An 11,618-nucleotide genomic window follows, 5' to 3' on the forward strand; every position below is an offset into this window, starting at 1 on the left:
GTCCATCAACACTGTTTCATGTGGGGTGGCCCACTTTGAGCTTTGTAGCTACCTTATATTGGGTTTACGTCCAAATATGATATGGACCAACTGATGAACGGCGTGGATGTCAAAAAGACAATTCGGTGGCCATCACAGAACTTATTTTATTTTATTTTATTTGCACGTGCTCCCTGCAACCAAAAGTCGTCCGACCCATATAATACCTATACGCGATTACAAGCAGAGAACATACACCAAACTCGCGTATATACACTCCTCTTTTAAATAAGTAGACCACATAGCTCTCTCACGTAGGAGAGCCCCTCGCCTTTTCTGCTTTCCTCCTCTCTCCAGCTTCAGGTATTTTAAATCTCCACCGTCAGATATTTCATTCCTCAATCCGAACCGTCCAAAAAAATCCAATTTATTTACAATATTAAAAAAATGCAGGTATGCTTGCAGAGGAGCTTCTCATGACTAACACCATACTTTCGGATCGTGGGATGGGCTGCTGCAACAGCTGCTGCCTCGGGTTTTTGAGGGGACCTGATAAGCCAACCAACGCCATCGATCGCTTGGCCAATCGTTTCTCTCGGGATTGTACCGTGACGCCCTGCTCGGAAGAACCCGATGATGATGATGATGATCGATTTCATGGAGATAGTGGGAGTTTCTATGGCCAGAGAGATCGGGCCATCTACCGAGGAGTACCTGTTAAAGAGACGGGTCGTGTTTGGCGGGGCCGGGTAACTTAATTGCGATTTGTTCTGTTTTCTTGCCATGTTTGTTATCTGGTTTTTCGATTTGCGGTCTGGGTATTGTTATCCCTCAAATCTGGTCGATCCCGGTCTACTTCCCGTGGGCCACTGGGAACCTGCACCCTAACGGAGAATAAGAGGACAGTGAGGGCGTTGAATGTGGCTGGGACCCTCTAATGCATAAGTCAGGCCTCAAAGTAGGTGCAGTTAGAATCGGAATAATTGTGTATACATTCTCTTTGAGCATGACGAGGTATTTATAAGTGTTAAAAGTATTAAAGTTAAAATTTATTTTTGAATATTTCTCTTATTAATCTCATTTAGCGTGATTTTCGGCTACGATCTCGTGAGACACCCCTACTCGTATATGACACCCATTATTTATGGATGTTACCATTCTGAGCTTAAGGTTGAGGTCGGTGTCTGATGTCAAAGTCTGTTGATGAGCCATCTCCTCGCTCAACTCAACTTCCCTTGTTATAAGTATTTGGGTAGTTTAAAAGTCTGCCCCCGGTAAACATGTGTTTCATATATCAAGTGAGTTCGATTTTCACCCCTAACAGGTATTTCATGGCGTGGAAGAATTTTCACGGACCAGGCTCTGACTTGAGTTTTCTGAGTTGACTCAGTTGAAGTTGCTGAGTTGACTCGGATGAAGTTGAGAGTCGGCCTCGTTAGGAAGTTGTGGCAGTTGGTGATGCTCAGCCTGAAGATTTAGTTCACGTCTGTCTTTTGAATAGTGGGACCCACCTTTTAGTGATACAGACCGTTCATCTTTTGCAACCCACTGTGGATTGGTTATGCTGAAAAGATCTCCCAGGTTGGACAATCCTAGCCATCCGATTGTTGGGACAATAGTGGACGGTTAGGAAAGAAATGAAGCTGACTGCCTGTACTTGTGCAAGTGGAAAAGGTCCACCTATCTGAGGCTAGGATTGTTTGGTGAAGAAGATCTTCATAGCCCCTTCCATGGTGAGGTCCATCAATCAGAGTATCTAGATCACTGAAAAACAGGTCCCACCTTTACGGACCACTCACATCTCTTCTCTAGATACTAGTCTTTAGAAGCGGGGTCCATGGTTAGTTGACCTGGGCTGGGACCCATATCGAAAGATCCTGCCCATCCAATCTCATTACTTTTTTTTTTTTCAATCCTACTTAACAATGTATTTCTAGGGAGCGGATTAGGTGCTACCCGGGAAATACCTTAGTGGGTCTTACCGTTCTGCGTGGGGCCCTACTTGATGGGGTCTTTTTTTGTATATCCACGCCATCCATCTGTTTTCTCATGTCATTTTAGAACATCATACCATAAATTAAGAAGATCAAATCTCACTTGGACCACACAACTGGAAACAGTGGTGAATGACCATTAAAAGATTTTTGTGGGCCATAAAACATTTATATCAAGCTGATATTTTTTTATTCCCTTCATCCATGTATGTTTGAACTTATCAACTGGTTGGATATGAATGAAATATTACAGTGGGCCCTAGAAAGTTTTTAATGGTCACGTTCAATCACTATTGTTCCCTGTGGTGTAGTGTACTTTATATTTGGTTCTACTTAATTTTTGGGAAAAAGTACTAAACTGGGCTGGAGAAATGGATGGACGGAGTAGATATACAAAACATCATTAAGGTGGGCCCCACGGTAAGTAACACCTAACTGGCTCTCCTGTTTCTTAGCCACTGAGCCCATCCGACCCATCAAATCAACGGTCTGATGAGACTCGTCCGAGTCGACTCGTAATTGCATTTTTTCCTCTGCTTGATTTTTATGCCGCCGACTATCCTTAAATGACAAGTAGATTTTTTTCGGTGTGCAGCATGCAAGCGGGAAGAAGATGATCAACGAATACACGATGGAGCGTAAGATTGGATGTGGAAGCTACGGGAAAGTAGTAAGAATGGTCATTTGATAGCTGAATTCAGATGTTTTTATTTGAAAATAATAACAGGAAAGTTGTAATAATGCTCATTTGAGTGCTGAATTCAGATGTTTTTATTTGAAATTTTAGAAAATAATAGCTAATTGTAATGTTCTTGCATTGAAACAGGGTTTGTATCGAAGCAATATCAGCGGAAAGCAGTATGCTATTAAGGTATTTTCAGCCCTTCTGCTAGTATCATTATCGCTTGGACCCACTCATTCGGTCCTGTGTCGAGTCGTGACTCGGATGAGTCAACTCATATTTTAAACGCCAACTTGTGGTGTTGAAACGGATTGGAATCTACAGAGTTTTGAGTTGGCTCGAGAAGATCAGTTGTCAGTCCTTGCTTGTTAGCCCATATGGGGCCCATCAATCAGTGATTTAGAATGCTGATCTAATGGCCCTAACCCTGACTTGGTAATCTAGACCTTTAATTTGATACTAACATCATGTAGTCTCCTTGTTTTTTATTTTTATTTTATTTTATTATTATTATTTTTTTACACATGCACTCACACCACTAGGGGTGTACATGAACCGAGTTAGCTCGGTTAGCTCGCTCGACTTGACTTGAAAAAGCTCAACTCAAAGTTGAGTTCGAGCCAAGTTGAGCTGATTTTTTGAGTTCGAAAAATTTTCTAATCGAGTTCGAGTTTGCCCCAGCTCAACTCGACTCGGACTGAACCCCAACTCGAATTGAACTCGGATCGAACTAGTTCGGTGACTTGTTTACTTTGATATTGATGTTGCTCACCATGTGTGTGATGAAATGACTCAACGAAGTGTTAGCTGGTGGCGAGGAATGTATGTGTATGAAACAAATACTATTTTTGCTTGATTTTTGATGTTACCTATAGGGTGTTTGATGAATTACAGAGGTAATTCCAGGTAAATAGGTAATAATTATTTACCTCTGTGTTTTAGGTTGATTTTTCTTGGTGATTTGACCGCCGCCTTTCATTTATAGTACTTCTCACGTCACCTCACCCTAGAAAAAAAAAGTTAAATTGTGGGGTCCACCTTGATTTTTTGTATTATCCACACCGTCCATCCCTTTAGCCAACTCATTTTAGGGCATGAGCCAAAAAAAGATGCAGATCCAAAGATCAAGTGGACCACACTACTGGAAACAATGGGAATTGAACTCCTACCATTGAAAGCTTCTTGAAGACCCTGGAAGTTTTGGATCAAACTGATATTTTTGTTTCCACTTTATCCATGACTGTGTGACCTTATTAACGGGTTGGATGACAAATAAACATCACTGTGGGCCCTAGGGAGAAAACAACTTTCAACCATTGACGTTTTAATGATCCCTGTTTCCTAAGGTGTGGTCCACTTGAGCTTTTTATTTTCCTCAGTTTTGGGCTCATGCCTTAAAATGTATTTTTTAAAAGGATGGATGGTGTGGATAACTCATATATATCATGGTGGGGCCCACATATTTAAATCAGTAATAAAAACGTTTGTATGGACCGATTTTCGAAACGTAATTCCTGTCAACTTTCAAACAGGTGTAGTAAGCAATAATCAGGTAATTCCGTGTATTTACCAGGGGAAATCAAAAATCAAACACCCCCTTATGGTATTTCCTTGCAATAAATTATCTACCATTGCATTAAATGCTCCCCAAATTCATGAATTTGTAGTTTGGTTCCCAAACAGTGGACTTCAGACCATGCCAAATCCAAATCCAATGCAAATCCATGCATTTGAGCCGAGCTGGCAGTTAGGATCGAGGACCGAGCCGAGCCGAGTTCGAGCTGGGGTCAGCTAGTGAGCGAGCCGAGTTGAGCTAAGGCCAGCTCAACTTGGTGTACACCCCTACACACCACAGTGGAATTTCACTACAATGGGTACTCAGAACTCATGACCTCTGTGTTGATACTCTTGTGAGTCTACCACTGAGGTATAAGGACCGGTTATTTTCAATAGAGTATAAAGAATTGTTGTCTATGCAGCCCATCAAATTAACATGATATCAAAGCTATCTTTGTTGTTAATATTCCTCTAGACCAGGCACTGTCATTGACATTTTTTAACCTTGGATATTTGGGCTATTTCTGTTGGTTGTGGTCAATTTTTTACACAAACTATCTTTTGTTTTTATTTCTGCTATTTCTGTTAGGATCTTTCAATTTGGGAGATTTTTGGGGGCATCTCCATCGGTGTTGGGTCATATCAGCTTGACGCTTTAGATCACTAAATCATGGGTCTCAGATGTGACTTATTAATCAAGGAAGCAAACATTACAAAAATGAAGTGATGATGCATGAGTTCTAGCTGTTTTATTTATGCCAATTTGTTTGTGGTTACAGACGTTTTCCAAGTCCCGTTTGATGAGGGTGCGAGTTGCACTGGCCGAAACGGCTATGATGGATGTACTTCGGGAGGTGAGAACGTCTCTTATTTTTCGATGGATTGCATCTTTTGTTAAACTCACTTATCTTATAATGATTGTGTTTGTTAGTAGAGATGCGTGGATAATCATTCCTTTGGATTTACTTTGCTTTCATTTGTGTATCAAATGTGTTTATAGGAGTCTAGATTCATGATAGAAGTCAACGAGAGCTCTGTCAAACGACCACTTCTTCTAAGAGAGACATTCGCTGCTCCTAGGATTCGAATACTTGATATTCTACTCTTATACCATGTTAAATAATCACTTTCTTTAAGAGCTTGAGCCATCTAAAGAAAGTGTTTCAATTTCTATCAAGGGACTTTAACAAGCACACAAAACTCCCCAAAGCAATACCCATTTAAAAACAAAAAAAAAAAAAAAGAGCCAAACTCATACCAGCATTTCAAAAGGAGACCCAGTAACACCTTTCACCTTCAAGAAGTTATATGATGCCAAGGGTACCTATGATGCTTGATACACAGGCAGTCATAAATCGTATACATGGCATTTGACTCAAAAAAAGCTGGCTAAATAGTTCAGCCCGTTGTTTCAATGTCACAATCCCAGGATTGGATTGGTCAAAGAATCATAACCTCTGAAAGTCAGGCCTGTTTTTAAATCGGTCATGATTTAGACCATGTTCCTTAGTTTGGCCAGCTCATCCCATTAATATTTTTTTAAAGCTTCTTAGTACACACCCCATTGTTAGTACATAACATTGTTAGCCACACCCTACTTGAGAATCGCTATCAAGACATCAATGTTAAAATGAGGTTATCTTCACTCAATCTACCACTTGAGCAACGGAATAGTACTGTGTCATCACATTAGGATTTGCAAGGACAATTTTCTAATATACACAATATATAAACTTAACTAAAAATTAGATCCTATATAATAACTAATTTTAATTAATCATAACTGTGTATTAGTTTTTGGAGAATGGAGGATTGAATCCTGTGCATTGTGCAAGAATTCGATAGATGCTACATAACAGTAGTCGGATTCTTCTTTAGTACAATGGTCTCCTTTTCATTCTTTTCTCTTGTAGTATGTCATTTTTCCTCCAAATCATGATAGTTGGTTAATAAGATTACTTTTAATCTTTACCAAATAGAAATATAATCTCTAATATATATATAAATATAATTAATTAAAATGAGATAAATTCATTTTTAGGGGTCAACCAAACAAGCCCTTATTATATTTTCCAAAGAATAATGGTTGATCATCTATATATATGCCAGGGGAAATGACATGGAAACCTGAGTTTTTTCCTCTTTTCTTTTCCAGGTTTCAATCATGAAAACGTTGGAACATCCAAACATAGTCAATCTCATTGAGGTGATTGATGACCCAGAATCAGATCAATTCTATATGGGTATGCAATTACTCAATTATCCTTTTCTTCTATTACATCATACACACGAAAATCTAGCACTAAATTGGGATTCACCTGAAAATGCTTGCCTGCGAGGCATTGCATCTGAACTTTCAAATGCAATGGGTGCAAATCATACACACATAGCCATTCAGATAAGTGGGCCAAGCTGATCTTTTAACATAAAGATAGTCTTCATCATGGGGCCCACTTTTCGCAAGGGTCGCAATGGGTGCAAATCATACTCAATGCATTTTAATTTTTTAGATGGACCATCACCAAGTAAAGGGTGAAGAGGGTTCATGTCAGTTGTTAGCTAGTTGTAAAGACACATCTTGGAATAGCTGAGAAAAGGCAAAGTATATGATCATCACTGAGATAAGTTCAGTTGTACAGTTCTAGAGTATGTGGATGGCGAGCGGATATGCGATCCTTCTGGATCGCCCGGTGGGATCGGAGAAAGATCGGCTAGAAGATACTTGAGGGACATGATCTCTGGGCTTATGTATCTCCATGCTCATGTGAGTTCTTTCACTGTCCAAGTTGTACTTTATTTATTTATTTAAGAAGTAAAAAATGTATTTATATTTTTGGGGAGTTCTTTGTTAGTCTGATTGTGCATGACACTTGATACTCGGGTAAATTGTGGAAGCTTAGCTTGGTTGCACAATCATAACCTCTAATTTGAGGCTTGTTTGTGGAAATAAAACCATTGGATGTTTTCTCAAATAAATGTCCACAAATCTGAAAGTTAGATAATGATGTAGGTGGAGTTCTTTATCTATATTACATTTGAACTTGTATGCATAAATTGTACTATAATTTGTAAGTACCTGCGTATCATCCATCACATTCTGCAAGAGTATCGAAGTTTTTCTTTACATGGACTTCATATCTTACTGTTTACAGAATATCGTGCATGGGGATATCAAGCCTGAGAACATTTTGGTCACCAGAAGTGGAAGGGTGAAGATTGCTGATTTCAGTGTTAGCCACGCTTTCCAGGTGGGGCCCACTTTCCTAATATATTTTATGTGGTATGTAATTAAAGAAATTAGTAGTAATTTGGGCACTTAAACAACTAAATCAAAGTGCTTTAAAAAGAACGGGAGAAACCCATCAACCTTCGGGCTGTAACAGCCATTAAAAGTCATTTTAGCCTTGCACAGGAATCAAGCTGGTGCACTCATCAAACAGGCCACCCAATATGAAAACAATGGACTATTTAAGTCAGACTTGCCTATGGTCTGATCCAATGTACTTGTGTGGTACCGGCCTGATTTGGGTCCCAGGCAATCCTAATGGTGGGCCCACCTTATGCAACGGCTCAAATATCTTATGCATATGAGACATTGGTACAATAGGTGAGTTGTATGTTAATCTGACCTGTAACTGGTTGTAATATTGCCCATGATTTTGAGTTTTTAATTATTTCTTCATTTCCAATTTCAATGAATCTATTCAAACAAAATCGTGATTTGTTCTTGTAGGATGATAATGATGAGCTTTGGAGATCCCCTGGGACGCCACTTTTCACTGCACCCGAATGTTGCTTGGGTAAGAGGCTTTCATCTAATGAAAAGATTTTTCAAAATTAACAAAAAATCAGTTTAAGCCCATGTAGACCCAATGCTTCGTTTATAAGATATTGAGCCATTGATATCTATGTGTGGCAATGGACCGAGCCAGGCCAGCTTGACATAAGGTCCAAGGCTCGAGCCCGAAAACATTTGGTTGGGTCTGGTCCATTTCAGACCCAACCTAGACTGGCTTAAAAATTGATTAAATCCTTATTTCCCACTTAAATATACCTAATCTATCCGTTGATCTGGTGGGCCACACATGCACAAAGAAATAGGCACTTAAGAGGAATCAAAATGCATGGGTTGCCTAATCAAGGATTAGAATGGAATATCCATATGATATAAGACATCTACATATGAATTTAAGTCGAGCCGGGCTAAAATTATATGAGCCCAAGCTAGCTCGATAATTGATCAGTCATGCATGCCAAGTGCAAGCCCGGCCTGTTAGGCTGGGCAGGTCACCAGGCACCATTACTAACATTGCTGATTTCGGGTTTTTTCCCATACAGGTTTTAGTTACCATGGTAAAGCTGCCGACACTTGGGCAATAGGCATCACATTGTATTGTATGGTACTAGGTCATTGCCCGTTTATTGGCGACAGTCTACAAGATGCATATGACAAGGTATTTACCCTTCCAATGTTTTTCTAGGGACTGTTTGGGCACGTCGAAAATGCAAAGTGAAATGTACCAACCACCTAGAATGAGAATACAATAATAAAGGATCCTACCCGTTATAACACCATCTAGCTAGATTTTGTGGGATGTCCTAAACGACTTAAAATGTACATGGATCAATGCCCATTCTTTCCGATTCTCATTTGAGGGTAGACCCAAACGGTCCCTTAACCACCATTTCTATTCATGTTTTGATCATGTGTATATCTACCGTCCGGGTTTTGCAGATAGTTAGTGATCCGTTGTCTCTACCGGCAGAACTCGATCCGGAGCTGAAGGATTTACTCGGAGGACTTCTTTGTAAAGGTTTGCTCCATTTTCACAGTGCCACTCTCTTGTATCAAACAATCCTACTGCTTATTCCTGAGGTTTTTGAGATGTCATAAAACTAGCACATGCAATGCACAATGCCGGTAGGGTTGGCAATGGGGCCGAGCCTAATCAGGCTAAGTCAGGCCAACTCGTCCTAATAAGGCCAAGTGGGGCATATGTTTGTATTGAATTGCATCAAGTGGAATTACTGTGATATATTGACCATCCAATTCCCTATTTAGATCAAATTCTTCCTCTGAGAAAAACACTATATTAAACGAAATCTATGTTGGTGGACCATAAAATTGTAAGCAACGGGCTAGATTTGACACATGTAGGGAGTGCATGTGGATGGATGACGTGAATAAAACATATGCATCAATGTGGGGGTCACGAATCTAATGGATTTCAAAATCCACTAGAAATCTCATTCGAAATCCTACCGTACCACCACTTGGTTTAGAGGATATAATATCTAGATTAATCTAATTATTTTCATCATTTCCGAACATCAGATGAAATTTACATTGAACCAAATACAATTCTATACCACCTAATCTCACATTCCAAACAGGCGGACTTGATGAATCGGCAATCCACATCTGAATATGGAACTCTAGTGAGAAGTTCGTAAATTACATATGCTTTTGAGAAGAAAAAAAAAGGAATTAATATTCATTTGAATTCCTTTGTTGCAGATCCAATGCAAAGGATCACCTTAGATGCCGTGGCCCAGCATTCTTGGGTGGTTAGAGAGGGTGGCCCAGTCCCTCGGACATCATGTAAATGCAAGGGAAGCAACTTTCGGAGCGGAAATTGCGTCAGAGCTCAACCAGATTTTGTTGATTCTTTTAATTTAGAATGATTCTTTTCTATTTATAATAGTTATTTTAATTGAATCAGCCATTAATTTTTTAATCTCATTATTTGATGGTCCACCGAAATGGATTGATTAACGGCTAAGAAAAGTTGGGATGGAAATCGATCATGGTCCACATTCAACGACGTAGATTACAGTGGATTGTGATTTTGCCTATGGCCTGCCACGTGGTGGCCTATTAGATCAATGGTTCTGATTTCCTTAAACATGAGCCATGTTTAGAGTGGAGACGCTGGACCCGTTTTGCGTGTGGCCATGATGGATGGTCAGGATCTGTTTGGTTGCCATGGTGCGAAATTACACTGAAAGAATGAGAGCTGACCCGGACCCGATAATCGTCATCCATGTATAGAGTGATTACTACCATTGATTGGTGACATTTAAACCTTCAATTATATGTAAAAGGAAAAAAAATAAAAATAAAAAAATCTATGGTGAGGATCATCCATTGAGTGTGATATCAGAAGTTGGCCTATTCATGATAGCACCCAGACGATGGACGGTTCAGATCATGTCTGTGGCTGCCTGTGGGCACCAACTTACGTTGAAGGCAGATGATTGACGGTCGTGATCACTTGTTTACTGTGATTTTGGAGGTTTATGTATCCACACTAGTGCCGAGCTGATGGATGGTTCCGATTATCCATCTGTGCTGCATGAGGGCCCCAACCAGTCACACAAACTGGATGCACATAAGTCAAGACACGTGTTAGTATAAAATTACAAACATCCAAATCGATTTAAGCAGTTACGACCGGTTCCTATGCAACGTTGTGTGTGGACCCGGGAACTGACGTGTGAATGACATCCACTCCATCCATCATGTGCATCCGGTCTTGTTTCCCATGAAGCCAAAAAATCAGGCCCATCTAGTACTCAGGTGGACCACACCATGCAAAATCATGCTTAAAGACTCTAAAATCAGTGTGGCCCACCTGGGTTTTGGAATGTTCTAATATCAGTGGATCCAGAACACGGTGTCCTGATCTGGAGCGTTGAAATTTTGCCCATCTCCATCCCATGTGTTTCTTGTAGTGTGACCCACTTTTGTTTTAGATGGATTTGACTTTCTGGATAAAGGGACACACCTTATGATCAGAGTATCTGTGGGCCCTACATTACAGTGGGTCACACACATAATGTTGCAAAATAAGCTTATTCTGCCTCTTAGAAGTAATTATCAAGATGACCTTTCAGTCCTTTGAGGGTTTGAAAGAGGCATCGGTCTCTTTCCTCCTTTTGGAGGATTTATCAGCTTTAGCCATTTGTTTATCTTATCCTTCTTTATTCTTTATCTCAATGCTGGATCCTAAATGGTCGGCCAAGATTGCCTGATGTTATATTCTTTATAAAACTATGGAAATGAAATTGACACCACAGATAGTGACATTTTTTTTCTCATTTGCAAAAAACACTTTTTGAAAGGTCAAATTACATATATATATATATATATATATATATATATATATATTTGTCATCTATATATATATATATATATATATATATATATATATATATATATATATATATATGGGAAATGGTACTATGAGGTCGACCTCACGGGAACTTCCCATGAGGTCGAGCTGTGTGGGCGCCACCATGATGTGTGTCAAACATCTACTCCATCAGCCAGATGCACCATTCTATGGTGGGCCACGGGATTAAAAAGCAAGTCAATCCATGACTTGGGTGGGCCACACCACATA

General features: G+C 39.7%; 1 protein-coding gene across 1 annotated transcript; it reads left to right on the plus strand.

Moving 5' to 3' along the window:
- The first annotated feature begins 243 nt into the window (after positions 1-243).
- Positions 244-9,970, plus strand: LOC131227752 (serine/threonine-protein kinase GRIK1-like). The gene is made up of 12 exons (XM_058223556.1): positions 244-342; positions 433-728; positions 2,569-2,643; positions 2,800-2,844; positions 4,992-5,066; positions 6,368-6,455; positions 6,852-6,976; positions 7,365-7,460; positions 7,946-8,012; positions 8,551-8,666; positions 8,948-9,026; positions 9,731-9,970. Exons 2-12 carry the CDS (start codon positions 435-437, stop codon positions 9,895-9,897), a joined length of 1,227 nt encoding a protein of 408 aa, XP_058079539.1. The 5' UTR covers positions 244-342; positions 433-434; the 3' UTR covers positions 9,898-9,970.
- The last annotated feature ends 1,648 nt before the right edge of the window (positions 9,971-11,618 follow it).

Source organism: Magnolia sinica, chromosome 15 (assembly GCF_029962835.1).
Source record: "Magnolia sinica isolate HGM2019 chromosome 15, MsV1, whole genome shotgun sequence".
NCBI lineage: Eukaryota > Viridiplantae > Streptophyta > Magnoliopsida > Magnoliales > Magnoliaceae > Magnolia > Magnolia sinica.